Source organism: Lissotriton vulgaris, chromosome 12, assembly GCF_964263255.1.
Source record: "Lissotriton vulgaris chromosome 12, aLisVul1.2, whole genome shotgun sequence".
Lineage (NCBI taxonomy): Eukaryota > Metazoa > Chordata > Amphibia > Caudata > Salamandridae > Lissotriton > Lissotriton vulgaris.
The window spans coordinates 54,525,062-54,547,375 of record NC_141700.1 but is presented as its reverse complement, the minus strand read 5'-3'; the positions used below and the strand labels follow the sequence as shown (position 1 = coordinate 54,547,375).

Genomic DNA, 22,314 nt, shown 5'->3' with positions numbered 1-22,314 from the left:
CGCCCACATATGAGGCTGCTGCAGGAATGTCTGGAGGATCAGTGGGACCAGAAACGAGGGAGCTGGGAGGACTGGATTCAACTGTCGCAACACGCCGCCCAGTCCCTGAAGTGGTGGTGTTCACCAATCAATCTCATCAAAGGGATTCCTTTCCACAAAGAGATACCGACTCAGACCATTGTGACAGATGCGTCTCTCCACGGCTGGGGAGCACATTCGGACCATCTCCAGATACAAGGCACGTGGTCCCAGATGGAGTCCACGTATCACTCCAATTTTCTGGAACTCAGAGCTGTTCATCTAGCGCTAAAGGCCTTCCACCCGTCCTTTCGGACCAGTTTCCTGCTTATACAGACGGACAACACAACAACAATATATTACCGCAACAAGCAAGGGAGCTCGAGGTTGTGCACACTGTCTCATGAAGCACAAGCGATTTGGTACTGGCTGTTGGCCAGGAAACTGACAATAACGGCAACCTATCTGCAAGGTGTGCAGAATGCTCAGGCAGACGCGCTCAGCAGGCTCGTTCAAGAAAATCACGAATGGGTTTTAAACGACGAGGTGTTAAGAGACATCTTCGCAAGGTAGGGCACTCCAGACATCGATCGGTTTGACACCGCAGGAAACAGCAAATGCAGAGACTTCACCTTCAGGTTTTACCAACCAGAGACGCTGGGGAATGCACTGTGGATCAACTGGTCGAACAGCTTTCTCTACGCTTTTCCGCCCATTCCCCTGATCCCGGAAGTGTTGATCAAGCTGTCCCAGTCCAGGGCCAGGATGATCCTCATTGCTCCGGAATGGCCTCAGCAGTGGTGGTTAACAGACCTCCTACACCGGTCTCTCCCGCCGCATCTTCGACTTCCGTGTCAGCCGGACCTTCTCACGAAGTTCGGAGGGCAGATGGTGCATCCCAACCTCTTGTCTTAGAGTTTGGCAGCATTGCTCCTGAGCTAGAGCAGTATGGATATTTAAACCTGCCTCAGAACTGCATGGAGATACTAAAAGAGGCAGAAAGACCTTCTACAAGGACTTCCTATGCATACAAATAGTAGAGATTCTGCATTTGGTGCATGTCTAAGGGTGCAGACCCTACATCCTGCAAAGAGTATGTCATCCTCCCATACTTACTGCATTTGGCTCAATCTGGCCTTAATTTTCATTCCATTAAGGTACATCTAGCAGCTTTAACTGCGTATAGGAAATGCCCTTCACAAACTTCCTTTTTCCAAATCCCAGTCATCAAAGATTTTCTGGAAGGTTTGAAGCAGGTGTTTCCTCCCATCAGGTGTCCTTCGCCTCCGTGGGAGCTGATTGTGGTGCTGTCTAGACTAATGAAGGAGCCTTTTCAGCCTATTTATTAGACTTCTCTACAGCATCTATCCTGGAAGGCAGCTTTCCTTGTGGCTACAACATCGGCTCGCAGGTTGAGTGAGATTCAGGCTCTCTGCTGCCAAGAGCCCTATACTGTATTTTATGCGTCGAAAGTAGTGATGAGAACTCACCCGAAGTTCCTTCCTAAGGTGGTGTCAGATTTCCACGTGAATCAAACTATCACTTTGCCCCTGTTTTTTCAGAATCCTTCATCTCCGACAGAAAGGTCCCTTTATTCCCTTGATGTGAGAAGGGTGTTGAAATTTTACTTGGATAAGACCAAGGAGATTCGTAGATCGGATCAATTATTTGTTATTTATGGATCAGTTAAGACGGGGCTTGCTACCTCTAAACAGTCCATCTCTAGGTGGATTGTATCCTGTATAAAACTGTGTTACCAGAAAGCTAACAAGACTCTAGGGGGTAAGCCTAAGGCCGCCTCAACCAGAGGCAAAGCTGCTCCAGTGGCCTTGCTGAATAATGTTCCCATTGCAGACATCTGTTGGGCTGCCACTTGGCAGTCCGTCCATTCCTTTGCTAAGCATTACTGCCTGGACTCTGATGCCAGGGCAGATGCTCAGGTTGGGCAGGCTTCGCTGAGAAATTTGTTTGCACAGTAGTGGTTCTTCTTTGTTTCTTCCACCACTGGGTATGGTTGTTTGGGATGGGCTTGACATTCTATTCACATGATTGACTATACACAGAGATCTCCTACTACAGAAGGAGTAGTTTCTTACCTGTAACTCCAGTTCTGTAGTAGGGGTATCTCTGTTATAGTCATAAGCAACCCACTATCCTCCCCGGTGGATGAAACAAAAATATCCTGAATGCTACAGGCCTGGCTTTACACACCTTCAAAAAGAACTGAAAGTAACTTGCCTTTGGCTGTGCATCATGGGATACCGAGGGTCTCTAGAGGGTTCTTTAACCCTTTCGATGCTCATGACGAGCTCAGCTCGTCATGAGGCACAGTTGAGCTGTGCTGATGACGAGCTGAGCTCGTCATGAACAATGGGGCTCATAAATAATCAGCACAGGAGGGGAAAATGCACAGCAGCCATGGTGTTAAAGGCATGGTACCCCTTTACAGACACATAATAGCAGCCTATGGGCTTGTTTGTCCAACACTTCCTCTCTATCATGACAAAGGATTTTTGTGAAGGGGAGTTTCTCTAGGTGTGAAACGTACCAAAATGTTAAATTTTGATATATCTGGCTATCCTCTTCACTTCAGAATGAAGTACTGGCCAGTGTAGCCTTGTTAACTTCAGGCTGCATTATATGTCTTTGATTTTCTCTTAAGTGTCTAAGCAGGACTACAGAAGAGGACAACGTAAGACACTATTTTGATTGCTCCGGGGTCCACGCACATGGGCGGGACTATTCACATGATTAGGACTAGAACAGAGATACCCCTACTACAGACCTGGAGTTACAGGTAAGAAACTACTCCATTCTTGTCCTGGAAGATAGCCTTACTTGTTGCTATTATCTCTCAGTGGAATTAGAAAGTTGTAAGCACTAACTATGGAGGAACCTTTTATTCACAAACCCAAAGAGAGTAACTTTAAGAAAAACTTTGTTTATTTCAAAAGGTCTCTCCCATTCATAAAAAACCAGATAACTAAGTTGCCAATGTTTTCCCCCATCTACAGCCTGTGGATAAGGGGGCTTTGTACACACTTGATGTGAAGGGATGGTGTAAAGAATTACATTGACAGAACTAAATCTATACCTTGGACAAGTATCTGTGCTTTCGCAAACCTCATACAGCCAATCCTGTCTCCAAAGCTGGTGGTATCAGATGACTAGTTAGGTATATACAAAAATGCTATGCTGGGGATAGGCCTATATTACTTGTAATGCCTTCAGTTCATTCCACTATGAAGAAAGCAGTTACTGTGGCTCTCTTGGGAAATATTTGCATGGCAGACATGTAAAGCACCTGGTCAACATCACACATGTTACAAAGCACTGCTATGAGGACATTCAAGTCCACCAAGAGACTTTATTTGGCCAAGCAGGTTTAAGGAGTTTTTTTAAACACCTAGATCATCCACTCACTACCCACCACTTACACTGTAACTATGTGTGAATATATTTTAGTGCTGTAGATTCACGTCTGCCCTCCATCCTCCAGGGAAGTGAGGGATCTCCAACAGGCTTTTAAAATTTTTTTTTTTTTACTTTGTCCCTTCAAAATGCGCAACACTTATATATTTTGTTTTACTTCACGCAACTCCACTGATATCACTCACCCATTGCAAAGAAAACAATCTAAGCTAGTCTTTGTCCGGATGTCTTTTTCGGCGAGGAGAGGCGGGTCCACAAGGTTTTATAACTTTAAACTTCTTTGAAGAAAAAGTACTTGCAAACGTCCGTACCCAACACTACTTGGCAGGAGTATGCAGAACATGTGAATCTACAGTACTGAAAGACACAAACGGATGGTTACAGGGTAAGTGACATTTTTCCATCTTGGTGCCGATATCTGTTTGTGAGTAACTGAGAGCGTGATTGATGGAGTTCTCATTAATGGCAGTTGTGTGCGTTTCCTTGCCAAAACTGTAGTGTTCTTGTAATCTCTTTAAAAAAAGAGACACAAAGCTGACCCCTCACTACTTAAGAGCTGCATTATTCTAGTCGTATATCTTGGAGCTCTAATCTTGACACTTACTGTCTTCTGGAAAAATTAGGCAATTTGGCTCATTTACACAGCCAGTCCTATAGTGAGCCCTTGTAATTTTTGTTTGATTTCCTACGGAGGAGTGCATCATGCACTGTTAACACAGCCTTCCTCCAATGTCAACAAAAAATGTGAAATACCGAGGTTGTCTCTGAGGGCGTTTGTTTTTCCTATAGTTTTGAGTTGCCTGTGTTAATGCACCGGGCTTCAGTACAATTATTTATGTTGCTATATTGCGTTGTGTGGTGTTCACCTTTGTTCACCCATAGTTTATCTATAAATCCACAGCTTCTTGTGATGTGGCGTAGCAGTGTGTCTTGGCTGTGAGTAAGTAGGACACAAAAGATGGTTTATACATGGTGTTTTGGAGCCTGGGAAGCAGTGGCGCGCTGCTGTTTTCTGCCTGGATACCATTCATTTGAGTTTGCCATCATTGTACAGCCCTCTACCTCCACGAACAGAGCTTTGTAGTCCATAAAATAGCATTATGTTCTGAAAGTGCTGATGAGTGTAACTTTGAATACACCCCTGTTAATATTCTTCCCCCCACCAGGTACACTATTCCCCCGGAGCATGGAAAGCGACTAGAACGTCTTGCAAAAGGTAAGATTCCTGTTAATAGTTCTTCCCGACTAGGGTATCCGTTATCATACCATCTTGCAGGCACATAGGCATGCCTGTGGGTGTTTTATAGCAGTAAGACTGTCACCCCCATGTGGGACTAGGTTAGTTTCAACATCTACCTGGATCAAGAAGAACTTTCTGATCGATCGGTGTGGTGGGTTGCTATGCAGGTTCTGAGAATTTGGGGAGCAGAGCATAATCAAGCCCTCCCTGAAGTTTTTCGGTATATTGGAAAAAAGGGGAGTGTGATTGAGAAAGGACAAATGTATTTTTAAAACTCGAGAAATATATTTATTTGAAAGTGTGGGAGCTTGTCAAGGCAGTGACACATCTATATAGTAATATCCATTGGTTACTCAGAATTTTTCTTAATAAGGAAATTGAGCAGTGGTGACATGAAACTGCCAGAGTTTGGGAAAGTGGCGAAGCTTGATTACAAATTCAGGTTTTCTAGTTTAAACATTACCAATGTAGCTGCTGCATTGCTATTCACAGCCCTGCTGCAGCTTTTCTTAGCCTCTCGCGTTTATTTATGAAATTTCGTTTTCAGGCACACAAAAATTGTTTTTATGTTGAATTCAGAGGGGCATTCTGTGTGCGTACACATACATACACTTTTGCAAACCTTGTGCTAGCAGGGATTTGTTGCTGATCAGTTGTATTTGTTAGCTTTTTTTTGCATCCTGTTGACTTCTAGACCAAGCTGGTTTTGTGGCAAGCAGGAGGAGTTTGAAGTTCCTCTCTGCTTAATATTTGCATGGAAAGCAGAGGTTTTCTTCAACTGTCCATCGCTTATAATTGGACGGGTTCTGTATAGAAGTATTAAGAGGGTCAGGGGTGGGGGGAGTTGCCTTCAAGTGTTTTGAAGCAGAGAGCGTTGTGCAGTTTCGCAGAGTGAATCTTTCTGGATTCACTATGCTGTGCATTATTCCGCGGTCTTGTGGATGGGTCCGGATTTGTGGTCTTTTCTTTGTTTTTTTCCCGTAGCCCAGGTGTGCGTCGACGTCCCACCTTTGGGTATTTCCGGTGACGTCGGCACGCTTCCTGCGGAAGCTCCCACTCCTGGGCGCCATCTCCAGATTTTTTTTCCGCGGTTGGGTCTGGATCGTTCCCGAAAGGGCTCCAGAAATTTTTGGAGAAAGAAGATACGCACCTTTTACAAGAAAAGAGATTGAGAAGACTACAGGAGACTACATCATCGAAGAGGACGACGAAGAAGAAGAAGAACTTCGACGTCCATTGGAGAATGCAAGCTCCAGGGGCCCCCTGAACGCATGAGATGGACAACACTCCTTTCAAATTCTACCGTAGCTGCCACCACAAGTACGCGCAGAAGGACCAGCACCCAGTCTGCAACCTTTGCCTACCGGTCGACCACGAGAGCGAGGACTGCAACGCCTGCTCCGCCTTCACGCCGAAGACTCTTGGAGTGAGAAAGAGGCAGAGGATAGCAAACGCCACCATGCAGGGCAAGGGACAGCCATCGTCCCTTCGAGACCTGGGGCTATCATGGGAAGCGGAGGACAACGCCGCCGCCGAAGACGATGGCTACACGGTCGTAGAGACCGATATTAAGAAGACTCCAAAGAAGGTAGGGACTCTACGGCCCCTAAGGCACAGAGAGACCCAGTCTTGAAAAATTGAGGGCAAAACCTCAAGCGCTGATGCCGAAAACTTCGGCGTCCGCGGCTACACTAAGGCACAGCGCATCCTCTGAGAAGGACTCCCAGGCGCCGAAAGCTGGAGAACAGCAGAAGACTTCTATAATCGCCCCCGAAAAGGAGCGTTCAACGCCGAGGGAAAGGGACCCGAAGGGCGCTTCAGCGTTGACGAAGGACCCGAGAGCCAGCTCGGCACCGAAACCTTCGACGGAAGTCGGCTCAGCGCTGAAAAGAGCGGCAGATACATTCGACGCAGACCACGCGGACGAAATGGAGAAAAAGAAAAGACGCCGAGATGGAAAACATCCTGCAGCGGAAAAAAAGATTTCGACGCCAGGATGAAAGGAATACACAATCCAGACGAAACCTAGGGTACAGGTGGTCGAGGTAACGGAGGAGGAGGACTACGACGTCTAAGGACAGTCTGGGGGCGTCAAGACCTTCAACCAAGAAGAGGAGGAGGCCTCCTACGAGGATGAAGGAGACGATGACCGCAGGACACTCCTCGGGTCTGCATCCTCTGAGACTCAGGAAGTAGACTGGCAGAACGTCGACACCTAAAGTCCAGAGGAAGCTGTCGACATGTATCCCTCGAGGCCCTCGCCGCCAGGTGACATTGGAGTCTAAAACACGGTCCTCAGGAATGCGGCTGCAGTTTTCAAGGTAAAACTCGACTAAGAAAAGCAGAAAGTAGACTTCCTTCACGAGACACTGCTCCCTACACAAACAAGGAGCACAGGGAAAAGAGTTTTTCAAGGAACCAGCTACATGCAAAGCCGTCACTCCCAGGACGTAGAAAAAGTATAAACATTCCTCCAAGGACCCACCCTACATTCAGGGATCGGTCTCAGCAGACTCCATCATCGCAGCCACGTTAAGAAAGAGGGCCAATGTGCCTACCACTTCTGGGCCATCTCCAGACAAAGAAAGCAAGAGGATGGACCTGGTGGTGAGAAGAATTGAACGGAATGCTGCAATGCACTGGCACATGGCAAATTCCAATGCACTGCTCAACAGGCACCAATACCAGATCCTGGAAGAGCTGGGCCAGTTAATAAAGAACATGCCACAGGAATTCAAGCAAAGAGCTGAAAACTTTGTCGAAGAGGGGAAGAATGTAGCCAATTCTTGCCTCAAGACTGCCCTGGACGGAGCAGACACCTCCAGCAGGCTCATGATGATGGGCATCACGGAGAGATGACAGGCCTGGCTCAGGATTTCGGGCTTCAAGCCAGAAGTACAGCACAGCATCCTCAACACACCGTTCAACTGAGAAACGCTGTTCGGGCCCCAGTTGACGAGAAACTCAGCCAACTGAAAAAGGATAACGAGACTGCAAGATCCATGGGGGCATTACAGTTCAGGGGTACTAAAAGGGGCACCCCGTCACGAAGACCTGAGGGGAGGAAACCAGCCAGGGACATCACACCAGGTGTTCCAACAAGCCCACCAAGCAGACGTCTAGACACAGCAGGGGCAGCAAAAACAGTCCTGGCAGTACCAACCAAGAGGCCAGTCCTTTCGCGGGAGAGGGAATGGATGTGGGCAAAATAAGAGAGGGGGACAGCAGTCCGCCTCCAAGTGACTTAATAAAACTCCATGTGCCCACCCAGGCAAAAACTCCCATGATGGAGCAGAAACACATCAGACAGGAGTTACACGAACTAGACACCTCCGTACATGTAAGTCCAGTGGGAGGAAGACTGAAACACTTCTTCAGGGAGTGGAAGAGTATAACATCCGACAAATGGGTACTCAACATCATACAGTACAGGTACTGCATAGAGTTGGAGAGAAAGCCAACGGACAGGAAGCCAAAATGAAGGCCACTAGCGAGGAAAGACCTAGAGCTCCTTCGGGAGGAAGCAAAGGAGCTCCTGCAAAAACGAGCCATAGAGCCAGTACCTTACAGGGAAAGGAACAAGGGAGTATACTCCACATACTTCCTGGTACCAAAGGTGGACGAAACTATGAGACCCATCCTGGACCTAAGATTCTTAAACCAGTTCGGAAGAACGCAGAGATTCAAGATTACCTCCCTACAAGAGGTACTTCCTCAATTGCAAGGCGGGGACTTCATGGTCACCATAGACCTAAAAGATGCCTACCTGCACATCCCAATAAACAGGGGCCACAAACACCTCCTCAGATTCATCATCGGAGAAGACCACTACCAGTTCACAACCCTGGCGTTTGGCCTCAAATCGGCACCAAGGGTTTTCACAAAATGCCTCTCAACAGTCGCAGCACACCTACGAAGGGAAGGGATACACGTGTACCCTTACCTGGACGACTGGCTGATCAAAGCAAGCTCATACAAAACGTGCAAGCAGCACGCACAGAGTGACCAGCACACTGATGAACCTAGGATTCTCCATCCATTGGGGAAAATCCTCTCTGGAACCAGAACAAATAAAAATCTTCTGGGAACACAGATCGACATCTTACAGAGCAAGGTGTTCCCCCGCGAGAAGAGAAGGATAGCGCTCATGAGGGAGACTCAGCTCTACCAGAAGGGGCAAGCTCGGACAGTGAGGACAGCGAATAAAATCATGGGCATGATGGCATCATGCATACACCTAGTGCCAAACGTACGGCTCCACATGAGACCTTTACAGGAATGGCTACAGGAGGATCTAGTGGTTGTAACGCCCGCAGTGCAGAAAGAGATGGCATGGTGGAACATTGGGGAACATAACAAGGGAGAAGCCTCTGACGCAACCAACGCCAAGAGTGACCATTACCACAGACGCGTCCCAGAGGGGATGGGAGCTCACATGGAGAAACTCAAAGTAAGAGGCCTGAGGACACCAGCAGATGCGGTCGGACACATCAATTACCTGGAGTTGAAAACCGTTTTCCTAGCCATAAAGGCTTTCCAAACAAAACTGTACAACCAGAGAGTGTTGATCCAGACAGACAACACAGCAGCGATGTTTTACATCAACAAGCAGGGGGGGGACACAATCAGCCCCGCTTTCGAAACTAGCGCAGGAGATATGGAGATGGGCCATCCCACGCAAGATAGACCTGCTAGCCATACGTTTACCAGGAAAGGACAATGTAGAAGCAGACTGGCTCAGCAGACAGACATCGGCATCACACGAGTGGGAACTCCATGCACAAGAGACAAGAAGGCTCTTCGACAGGTGGGGGACACCGTCGTTAGACCTATTTGCAACACGCCAGAATGCAAAATGCCAAAACTTCGCATCCAGACAGCCCGGGGAGGGCTCCCTGGGGAATGCCCTATGGATAGACTGGTCCGGGACATTTGCTTACGCTTTTCCCCCCGATACTGCTGATATACAAGGTATTCAGAAAGTGCAGAGCGAGCAACATGACCCTGATACTGGTGGCACCACAGTGGGCCAGGCAGACATGGTACTCGCAGATCATGGAGATGACAGAGTGCACCCCACAAATTCGAGAGAAGAAAGGACCTACTCTCCATGCAAAACAGAGAAGTCCTGCACCCAGAGCCAGAGAGCCTGAGCCTTGTAGGCTGGCTCCTGAGGACATAGAGTTTACGCATTTGAAACTGCCAGAAAGCACCCTGAGGGTACTTCAGGAGGCACGAAGACCCAGCACACGGAAGTGCTACGTAGGGAAATGGAAGAGATTTACACTGTGGTGCAGGAGGGAAAAACTACACAATAAGATGAAAACTGACTCAACAGTGCTAAAGTACCTCACGCACCTGCTCGACAAAAATCTGAGCTCATCCTCACTCATGGTTCACTTGGCAGCGATAGTCGCTTACACGAGAGGAGAAACGTGTAAGAGTTTCTTCACATCACAGGTCGTTAAGAGATTCCTGGAGGGAGCAAAGAGGATCGCACCGCCAAAGAGGGTGCCACCACCTGCATGGAACCTTAACCTAGTCCTAACTGAACTCCTGAAGGAACCTTTCGAACCGATTCAAAAGGCCTCCATAGAAATGCTGACCATGAAAACCGCTTTCCTGGTAGCAATCACTTCATTGCGCAGAGTGAGCGAACTGCAGGCACTAACACTACAGGAACCCTACATACGGATACACAGCGATAGGGTGGTGATGGTTAAAGGACCTGCTTCACCGGTCTTTCCTTCTGCACATACGGCTGCCGTGCAGGCCGGACCGTCTCACGAAGTTCGGGGGCAGATGTTGCACCCCAACCTCTCTTCTTTGAGTTTGGCGGCATGGCTCCTGAGATAGTGCAATATGGACATTTGAATCTACCCGAAGATTGCATGGACATACTGAAGGAGTCCAAGAACTATGACCCGACGACGTGCAAGGAAGACGTCATCCTTCCTTACCTTCTACATTTGGCACAGTCTGGCCTTAATATTCATTCCATTAAGGTTCATCTCGCTGCATGGACTGCCTACAGGAAATGCCCTTCACAGACTTCCTTCTTCCAGATCCCTGTGATCAAAGATTTTTTGGAAGGCTTGAAGAAAGTATTCCCTCCTGTCCGGCTTCCTTCGCCTTCATGGGAATTGAATGTGGCGCTGTCCAGATTGATGAAGGAGCCTTTTGAACCTATTCATAAGGCTTCGTTGCGGCACCTGTCCTGGAAGGTGGCGTTCCTCGTGGCCATTACATCGGCCCGCAGGGTGAGTGAAATTCAGGCATTGTGTTGCCAAGAACCCTATACTGTATTTCATGCTGCTAAGGTTGTTATGCGTACTCACCCTAAATTTCTTCCCAGTTATTTCTGATTTTCATGTCAACTAGACCATAACTTTGCCTCCGTTTTTTCAGAATCCTTCATCTCCAGCGGAAAGGTCTTTACATTCCCTGGATGTTAGGAGGGTGTTGACATTTTATCTGGATAAGACCAAAGATATTCGTAGGTCAGACCAATCGTTTATCAATTATGGATCAGTCAGGACGGGTCTTGCTACCTCTAAACAGTCCATCTCTAGGTGGATTGTGTCCTGCATACAGCTGTGTTACCGAAAGGCTAATAAGACCTTAGGGGGTAAACCTAAGGCTCGTTCCACCAGGGGCAAAGCTGCCACGACGGCTTTGCTCCGTAATGTTCCAATTGCAGAGATCTGCAAGGCGGCCACTTGGAAGTCGGTCCATACCTTTGCTAAGCATTACTGCCTGGACACTGATGCCAGGGCAGACGCTCAGGTTGGGCAGGCTTCGCTGCGAAATCTGTTTGCACAATAGTGGTGTTAATTCTCGTTCTCCACCGCCGCTTTGGTGTGGGGATGGGCTTGCCATTCTATTCACTAGATTATGACTATACACAGATATCCCCCTACTACAGAAAGAGTAGTTTCTGTCCTATAACTCCAGTTCTGTAGTATGGGTATCTCTGTTATAGTCATAAGCGCCCGCTCTCCTCCCCGGTACAGAGAGATATTCATGTAAAGAATGCTACAGGTCTGGCGTTTTACGCCTTCAAAAAGAACTGAAAGTAAAAGGGACCTGCAGTGTATTCTGGGATACTGTGAAGTTTTGGAAAGTTCTCTTAAAGACACAGTGTCCTGTTCTGAGCCACATAATGGCAGCCTATGGGGCTGGTCTGTCCAGGTCTTCCTCTCTTATCATTCCAGAGGGGTTTTGCTGCCGAGGCCAGGGAAATCTGGACAGACTTTGCTGTTTGTGGATTTTTGGTGGAATTTCTAGTTTAAGTACTGGACAGTGTAGCCTGGATTTATAGGCTGCATTATCTGTCTTTAATTGTCTCTTAAGTGTCTGTGCAGTTCTGCATTTTTTTTCGACATTTTAAGACATTATTTTTGATTGCTCCGGGGTCCACGCACATGGGCGGGACTATTCACTAGATTATGACTATAACCGAGATACCCCTACTACAGAACTGGAGTTACAGGACAGAAACTACTCCTTACTCATAGGGACTTCCAGGGAAGTTTGGCCATCTGGTCGCCCCATTGGAAAGCATTGCGGGAGACCAGATGGCCGAGGGGATCCGGGAGACCAGATGGCCGGACACGAAAGTCAAGCCAGCCGGTGTCTCTCTTTGCCCCAACGAAAAAGTGAGCTGGCGCCAGGGAACGGCGGGGTGGGGACCGGAGGCCCAGGGCCGTGGCACCTGACCCGGGGCCCGGACGGGCCCCTGGACCCAGCCTGGGCTCCCATGCCCGGAGACGCAGTGGACGCCTTCCCAGGCCCTCCGGACGCCGTCCCGGGCACCCTGCCACGCAGCAGGACCAGGACAGAGCCCGGAATGGGGAGGCTGCCCTCCCCGGGCCCTCAGGGGCCCCGGCAGTAGCTTCTGAACTCAGCCGAGCGAGGGGAGGCTTCCCGGTCACAACGGAGCCCCATCCCGGGGCTTTGGCAGTGTGGCAGGTCGGTGGACGGGGCCCAGGGCCGTAGCACACAACCCGGGGCCCAGCCGGGCCCCTGGACCCAGCTGGGGCTCCCAGGCCCGGAGGTGCAGGGGAAGCCTCCCCCGGGCCCTCCGGACCCCGTCCCGGGCACCCTGCCTCGCAGCAGGACCAAGGACAGAGCCCGGGATGGGGAGGCCGCCCTCCCCGGGCCCTCAGGGGCCCCGGCCGAAGCTCCTGAACTCAGCCAGCCCGGAAAGGGTAGGCTTCCCGGGCACAACGGAGCCCCGTCACAGGCCTTTGGCAGTGCGGCAGGCCGAGGGACAGGGCCCAGGGCTGTAGCACCCGACCCGGGGCCCAGCCGGGCCCTTGGACCCATCTAGGAGCCCGGAGGTGCAGGAGACGCCTTCCTGGACCCCATCCAGGGCTTCCTGCCACGCGGCAGGCCCAGTAACGGACCCGGGGCTGGGGCAACATCCTGGCCCGTCCAGCTGCCGGCTGAGGACCGCTAGGCCGAGAGGGGTCCCAGAGTACCTTGTCCCTAGTAATCCGGAGGAAGGCTACCCCTCTTTCTGGGAACAAATGCGCACCGCGAGGCTCAGGGGACCCAAGGCGCGAAAGTACCCGACCTCCTGGAGCCCTGGCTGGGATCCGGGAGGCAAATGGCACCTCATCTGGACTTCCAGGGAAGTCCGGCCATCTGGTCGCCCTATAGAAAAACATTGCGGGCGACCAGATGGCCGAGGGGATCCGGACGGCCGAGGGGATCCGGGCGACCAGATGGCCGGGCACGAAAGAGAAGCCGACTGGACCCTCCGGACCCCGTCCCGGGCACCCTGCTTCTTTACATCTCAAGTAGTAAAAAGATTCCTGGAAGGGGCTAAAAGAATAGCGCCACCAAAAAGGATGCCGCCGCCGGCTTGGAACCTGAATATGGTACTGACAGAGCTCATGAAAGCACCTTTCGAACCCATCCACAAGGCATCACTTCAAATGCTGACAATGCTACTAGGAAGGCCGCTTTCAATCACCTCGCTACATAGGGTGAGCGAACTACAGGCACTACCACTGCAGGAACCCTACATCCAGATACAGTGACAGGGTCGTGATGAGAACAGACCCGCACTTCATGCCAAAGGTGGTGTCAAGGTTCCACATGAATCAGAGTATTCAAAATCTAGCTTCTTCCAGAACCCCCACGACAAGCGCTGAGAGGGCGTTCCACACTCTAGACCAGAGGTCTTCAAACTTTTTGATGCCGAGACCCCCTTGTAAAACCTTTTTAAGCGTAAGGACCCCCTTCCGACAAAAGTTTATAGAAACTGGTACTCCTCTTCATCAACTTTTGACAACCATAAATGCGCCTGTTAGACCTCATCAAATCCCTCCATCATTCATCCACCCACACTTTCACACATCCATCCATCCACCCTTTCATCCATACATCCACCCTTTCATCCTTCCATCCATCCTTTACCCATCCACCCTTCCTTCCATCCACCCATCATTCATCCACCCACCTTTTCACACATCCATCCATCATTCATCCATGCAACCTTTTATCCATTCATACATCCATCCACCCTTTCATCTTCCCATCCATACATACATCCATCCTTCATCCATCCACTCTTTCATCCTCCCATCCATCATCCATCAACCTTTTCATCCATACATCCATCCACCCACCCTTTCATCCATCCATCTACCCATCATTCATCCCCCCACCTTTTCACATATCCATCCTTCATCCATCCACTCTTTCATCCTCCCATCATCCATCCACCTTTTCATCCATACATCCATCCACCCACCCTTTCATCCATCTACCCATCATTCATCCACCCATCTTTTTACACATCCATCCATCATTCATCCATCCACCCTTTCATCCATCCATCCTTCATCCGTCCACCCTTTCATTCTTCCATCCATACATCTATCCTTAACCAATCTATCCTTCATCCATCCACCCTTTCATCCTTCCATCCATACATCCATCATTCATCCATCCACCCTTTCATTCATCCATTCACTCATCATTCATCCACCCACCTTTTCACACATCCATCCACACATCCATCATTCATCCATCCACCCTTTCATCCATCCTTTACCCATCCACTCTTCCTTCCATCCACCCATCATTCATCCCCCCACCTTTTCACACATCCATCTATGCATCATTCATCCATGCAACCTTTTATCCATCCATACATCCATCCACCCTTTCATCCTCCCATCCATACATACATCCATCCTTCATCCATCCACCCTTTCATCCTCCCATCCATGCATACATCCATCCTTCATCCATCCACCCTTTCATCCTCCCATCCATACATCCATCCTTCATCCATCCACCCTTTCATCCTTCCATCCATTCACCCATCATTCATCCACCCATCTTTTTACACATCCATCCATCATTCATCCATCCACCCTTTCATCCATCCTTCATCCGTCCACCCTTTCATTCTTCCATCCATACATCTATCCTTCACCAATCTATCCTTCATCCATCCACCCTTTCATCCTTCCATCCATACATCCATCATTCATCCATCCACCCTTTCATCCATCCATTCACCGATCATTCATCCACCCATCTTTTTACACATCCATCCACCCTTCATCCATCCACCCTTCATCCATCCACCCTTTCATCCATCCATCCTTCATCCGTCCACCCTTTCATTCTTCCATCCATACATATATCCTTCACCAATCTATCCTTCATCCATCCACCCTTTCATCCTTTCTCCCTTCCATCCATACATCCATCCACCCTTTCATTTATCCATCCACTCATCATTCATCCACCCACCTTTTCTGTGCCTCTCTCATTGGGGGGGGGGGTCAGTATCTCTCTGCGTTGTCGTCCTTCTTTCCCGCTCATGGGAGGGCATCTCTGTGCCTCCCTGCTGGGGGCGGGGGGCGTGTCATGGGACCCACAGCTACAGGTGCGCAACATCCATTGAACTCAAAGGGTTAAACTACAGCCACTCGTACCAACCCCCCCCCCTCGGTGTGAATTAGGCCGCCGCCGTGAGCACCCTCCATCAGCCTAATGCCAGGAACTGCACTCTGCAGAATCTGCGACCCCCTTCACAGGACTCCACGACCCCCTGGGGGTCGCGCCCCACAGATTGAAGACCGCTGCTCTAGACGCAAGAAGGGCAGTGATGCACTACATTGAAAGGACGAAGGAAGACGACAGTTCTTCGTATCCTTCGCAAACAGTTAGTTACCTGGGTAGACCAGTAACTAAGAACACCATAGCTCGATGGATCGCACAAACGATACAATTCTGCCACAAGCAAGCGGGACAGGAGCTAACAGGAGGGGCACAGGCCCACTCGACCAGAAAGAAAGGAGCAACAATTGCTTTTCTGGCCAACACACCAATTCAGGACCTATGCCTGGCGGCAACATGAGCTTCAGTGCACACGTTCACTAAGCACTATTGCGTGGATGTACATATGAACAAGGAAGCACAAGTAGGACAAAGAGTGCTTCAACATAAATTCAACAACCAACGCTCATCTTCCACCCAGCCGCCACAAAAGTAACGAAACTGCTACAAAATCTATGCACAGCATAGTGAATTCAGAAAGATTCACGCTGCAAAACTAATAGTTTCTTACCTGTGTGTGTAGTTTTGTAGCTTGAAGATATTTCTGGATTCACTAGCGAACCCACCCGCCTCCGCTAGAAAAATGAGGCTTGAGAAGAAGGTGGAAACACATGGAATAGAAAGCAAGTTAAAGCTTGCAAGATACGTGAAAAGAATTACGTTGGAGAAACGTTTAACAAACATAGCCATGGATTCACTACAAGGACCAAAAAAAAAAAGAGAATCCGAAGATGGCGCCCAAGGGTGGGACGTCACCGAAGGTACACCAAATGGTGGGACGTCAACGCCCACCTGGGCTACGAAAAAAAAAAGAGAAAAAAGACTAGGATTCCGGACCCAACCACCAGATTGCGGAATATGCACAGCATAGTGAATCCAGAAAGATCTTCAAGCTGCAAAACTACACCGACAGGTAAGAAACTATTTGTTACACGTGGCGCACAGGAACAAAAAACTGAATATCTCATGAAGGTTTTCAGGGCACTTTAGGCTTACACGAAAGAGTTTTCGGACCTCCTTGGAAAATGGTCCTGAACTTTTGGAGGCAAAATGATACTGGATTATGATTTTGTGCCAAGAAGCACATGGTTTTGTTCTGTATTTATTGGTACAACTTGTGGTGAATTCAGTGGTTGGGGATAAAGGTAGGAGAGGTCGTTGTGTTGCTGAGCTGGTGGTTATATAAATGCTGATGCCCTTCCTCTGGTAGTGTGATGGGATTTAGTGTCCTTGTGTAATGGTGGTCTTGATTGTTGATGAAGATGGGGTTTGCCTAATAATGGATGTTTTAGTTCCACAGCTTTGCTACGCATTAATTGGCATTACCCCTTCTTTCCTTTTACTAGGCTTTTTTCCAGGAAGCTCTCAGGGCTGCGATGCTTTTCTTCGGCACAAGATGACACTAATTTCCCCATCCATCCTGAAGAAATACAGCATCCCCTTTGACAGGGTATGTACCTCCTTTACAAGGGCATGCACACAGTTCGAACGCTCACCCTTGTATTTCTATTGTCTTGTATTTTTTGTTTTTCTCCAAATCAGTCGATCTGGAATTAATCCTCTGCTGATACTTGTAGGGATTTTTAAAGGATCATAGCATGTGGGGTAGAGGAGGATTGAGAAATAAGAGGGACAACCCGAAGAACATTTAAGTACTTTCATAGTATGCAGGTAATTTGTATTTGACTGGAGTAGCCAACATTATCTGACATTGTGCCTCATATTTTGACAAATGAGATATTGAGGTGCTTTGCTGAGTAATGTTTAAGAAGGGAGTAAGCATTGCTGAGAACTATCCTTTTCCTACCCACACATCCTAAAACCTTGCCTGGAGATGTCACAAACGCAGGAGTGGAGACACACGCTTCAACATGCTCTGGCCTCACGTGCCCTTGAATGTATGAACCTCTCTCACCCCTTTGGAAAGAAGAGCCCTGGCAAGGGGTGCCATAGAGCCCTCTTGGAAGACATTTGTGAATAACACACCTGACTGTCTGGGTAGCCTCACTAGTGATGGGGTTCACTGGTAGACCTAGTGTGGGAGGTGGCCTTCCTGCATCCCCAGGGCAGTGGCTGTTAGTCTGTTCAGAATGCCTGTGTAATACTGCAGCTTGAATATGAAGGTGCCCCTTTCCCTACTGCAATTCAAGCACTGATTATCAGCTTCTAGTTCTGTTTGTACATAATGCTCCTCCTTTAATCTGCCCCGTCGGTCTGATTTTTTTTTTTTAAGTTTACCTTCAGTATCCCGGTTATTATGTTGGAGGCCGGGAGTGTTAAAGCAGCTGCTCCTCTGACAGCAGATGGCAATGCGCCTTCAGTATGCGGCAGCGCATTAAGATCTCACTTTGGCTGTGTACTCATGGAAGCGCCAGAGGAGCGCTCGGATCAGTGGCAGGGACTTTTCATAATTAAAATGGCTGCTTCTGGAGCCTACTGTTGATCTGGGCCTTGAGCAGGTGTGCCTGCTATCGACGAGGGGGGTAGTCGTGGGAGGGATCAGTGGCCTAGGGGAGCTGAGTGGCAGCTCCTGCAGCTTCTCCTTTGGTAGTTATTACTTCCCTACATGGCCCATCCATCATCCCTGGCGCCTTCCCATCTCCTGCAGACAATAATGTTGACAAGTGTTGTCAACTGGGGACGTGGATACCTAGCGCGACATGAAAACATCAGCATGTCTCATTTCTTGCATGAGAATTCTTTTATCTTGAGCTGCCAACTTGCAGTGCCTCTTGGTTACTGGGAGAGTATCAGGTTTGGGAGGCGATGAGGTGTTGATGCAGAGGAACGGGGTAGGTATGCATAGAAAGGGATTTGATCAACACTTTGTTCTGATGCTTGATCTCAAAACCCCTCACTTTGTTTTCCATCTTGTCAAAGTGGAGTTTTGCTAGCATAGCCTTAACTGCTCCCAATATCCTTTTCCTTCCAACGTACCGCTGGATAGTGTGACATCAAGTACTTCTAGTGACATGTAGTACTTTGAGCCAACTTGACTTTGCTAGTGCACCTTAGTTCTGTCATACTGCACTTTTTATGCCAGTGATGGGGCCAGCACAGAGCTATAGAATTAAAGGCAGAGAATGGAGAAAGAAAAATATAGAAAACCGTGAAGGGAGAAAGAGGAAATGCAATGCTGCAAAAATAGTTGATCATCTTAGAAAGGGGTCGAATAAAGAGGCATGAGGTGGACAAGACTAGTCAGTCGTGTTATTCAGCAGTTCCGGCGGTGAACTACTCAGAAAAACTTCATCCCCTGCACTTTAAAAAAAAAACCTATTCGGCACTGACTCGATCCCTCACGCCTGGCGGTGGGTCTCAGTCCCAGTCTGCAGCAGCTGTTTCTTCTGTTATTGGGTCCCACGCCCCACACATTGTACATCTACTTGTACTTGGAGAGTATCACCGCTGGAACCGAATGCAGCTCCTTTGGTGCTCTTCAGCCAGATCTGCAGGACTAGTCACTATGACTGCTTAGATGAAAGTTAAATAATATTAATAGATTAATATAGGGTATTTAAATAAATAAGCGAGACATACAATTAAGTTACTTTTCTTGATTGCTGTGCAGTATATTTCTTGGCTTCAGCTATGCCAACCTATTTCTATAGTTATCGTGAGACGCTTGTAGAGTATAATGTTTGGCGTCTGTTCACTGTAGGCTTGGGGTGGATTTTCATTTACGTGAAGCCTCAACAGTGTTGTGAACATTCCTTAGCTAGAGTGTCCAACTATACCAAGGTTCATAAAATTCGGCAGTGCCCCATTATTAGTTACAAAGAAGCCCCGTGCTCGAAACCACACTTTGCATCATGGAAGGACAAGCTGGTAGGCCCACTATGCAGCCATCACCCTGCAGGTTGCTTCCGCACTAGTACTCCAGCAGTGATCCGGCAGCAGTTTGTGTTCGCCTAGTGCTGCTTTGCCGGATGTTTGACTGGTCGACAGGTGCAGTTACGGTTTGTCTGTTTGTTAAAGCTCTGCTTCTGCTTAAAAATTTAGTAGTTCCGGTCTGTCTCATCAGCCCATTATTTTGTGCACTGGTGATAGCTTGCTGGATTTTCCCAGCCCCCGCGTATAGGCCTGGTGATTGGCAAGCTCCTATTATTGTGTCTGATGCAGTACTGAAGAGACATCCGATCTGAACTTGGTAGCTGCAGCAGGGTATCTTGGACAGTCTTGCAGCTCTTATTGGTTGCCCCTCCTCATCATACACAATAGGTCTTACCTCTACTGCTTCATTGAAAACTGGGCTTGCAGAATTTAGTGCACAGACAGCACAACCATAATGGGCCCTGGCTAGATATGCGTCACTGGTGTTTTTCACTATTAAAAGTTTTTGACAGTATGCTACAGATGTCCGAGGTTGCCCCTTGCTAGCAGTGGTTTCTAAGTTGGTTAACCAGTCTGTTTTTGTTCCATCAGGTTACTCAGGAAGCTGGTGAGTTTATGATCACCTTTCCTTATGGCTATCATGCAGGATTTAACCATGGCTTCAACTGTGCAGAATCTACAAACTTTGCCACGCTGCGATGGATTGATTATGGCAAAATGGCCACCCAGGTGAGTGGTTTTAGTGACAGTAGAAATGCAAAATTAACTAAAAGGGATGTGCATTTTAGGCACAGCCATTCTAACTTGTTGAGATGTACAGTTGGCAAAATTTGCAGGGTGTCCTGCTAGGTTAGGCAATGTGTTGATGGTTCACAGGCTCTGCATTGCAGAAGTCTTCTAGACTATACACAGGAACAATGTTGTGGGCTCTGAAAACTGGGATTTGTACTGTTACGGTAAAGTCAAAAATTGAACTTGAGTAAATGGGATACCTTGAATGCTAGTGCGTGGGCCTTGTTATAGTATGCCTTAGCGTTGTGTCTTAATAAGTAGGATGCAGGCAGTGGGAGGGGATCTCAAAATGGAATTTGTGTGGTGTCTCTGCTTCGGACTGCTACAAAGTGTGTACTGCTGGAAGGGTCATCTATGCTATCATTCTAAAGAGGAAATTGTAGGCTCATCGCAGTGCTGGAGGCACAGCACGGGTTACAAATTGTAGTGCTGATCAAGGTTGGGTGTAGAATTCTCCGCAGTTATGAAGGGGCAGCACGTACTTCCCTTATGTGGAAGATGGGCAGTGCACCATTGAGGTGAAAGCATGGTAATGACTGTGGTGTAGTTGTGGCTTGTTATTGGGGGTGGTGAATGAGTAGGCGTTATTGGTGGCACTGGGGTGTTCCGTGGTGCGAGCTTGCTGGAGCAGTGGTGTTGCTTGCAGAAGTGTCCTCTTTTCTCATACTGCAGCTTTGGAGAGAGCAGTAGGGCCATTTCATGTGATGGGTGTTAATCTTCCAGCTGAAGTGGCTTTAGCCGTCGCTTTATTTTTAACAATTTTCTCGCAATTAAACACAAGCAGAGGTTGAATATTAAATGCAATTTGGTATTCATTCATGTGTTCACAAGCAAGTGACATTTAGGAAGTGCAGTTTGAGATTGAGCCACCATGCTCGCGCTCTGGGGCGTTCTAGCGTGAAATTACTGAACAAGCAGGCGGAGGAGTACTCTGCAAACACAAGGGGTAAGGATATATTGTGGGAGCGTCGAAAAGACGTGAAGATGTTGCTAAAAGCGAGCATAAATGCTTTTACTGGAAGCATCCTTTTGTGCTTCATTATTCATCAGGACTCGTTTGTGATCACTTGTAAGCCTTATGTTGGCTAGCAGGTATGCAGAATTCGAATCCTGGCTTAGGGTAAGTTATGTGATCATCTGCAACCTGAACCCCCACACTTATGATTATTGAAATAATAGCACGCCTGAAGCTGTAGCCGTAGACTCCAAAAGAAAGATATTGTTCAATATGTCTCTATTCTATGAACGTTAAAAAACTGGGTTGTTGAAGAACTTGTTTTTCCATGACCGGACCTTCATTGATACTTGAATATTAAATATATATCCGCTTGTACGTGTGATCAGGTAAAACCTTTTCAATACTAAAAACCTATTTAAAAGATATACCAAACATCTCTTCTCGCTTTAAGGCTTTTTTTGTCTTAAATAACCAATTGTAAAACAAATATAACAAATGGTAGTTTTTATATATTTTTTTAAGCTAGCCTTCAAAAGGAAAAAAATAACTTCCACTTTAGGGCAGCCTGGATCTTGTAGTGACTGCACTTGCAGCCAAACCACTCAGTTCATTTTTCCTTGAGCAAAAGGGCTGTTTGTATATTTGAGATGAATTCAACCTGGCCGCTTTCTAAAGTGCAGCTAATCGCCCGAGAGGGAAATCCAGGAATTGGATGTAAGGGGCATGTTCTGTGTAATGGGTTGTTGTATGTTGCCCCACCTAGTTAAATCCTGCTAAGAAGATGGGCAGTACACGCAAGCCTCCATAACCGAAAGGTATCATGTGAACTGAATACGTTTTATTTGTCACCTAACGTGACAAATATGTTGCATTGCGCCACGGAGTGGAGCTGTAGTTGGTTTGGAATAAACTCCTCTTACCAGAATGCTGATTAGATGGATATTAGTTGAGAAAC

The 22,314-nt window shown here is 48.0% G+C and overlaps 1 protein-coding gene across 1 annotated transcript in view; it reads left to right on the top strand.

Annotated features, from left to right (window-relative positions):
* Positions 1-22,314, top strand: part of KDM4B (lysine demethylase 4B) — a 302,619-nt gene that overhangs the window by 94,284 nt on the left and 186,021 nt on the right. Inside the window, exons 6-8 of the mRNA XM_086947052.1 lie at positions 4,617-4,666; positions 17,122-17,225; positions 20,201-20,338. Coding sequence (XP_086803178.1) covers positions 4,617-4,666; positions 17,122-17,225; positions 20,201-20,338 — 292 coding nt within the window. The remainder of the gene's footprint in view (positions 1-4,616; positions 4,667-17,121; positions 17,226-20,200; positions 20,339-22,314) is intronic.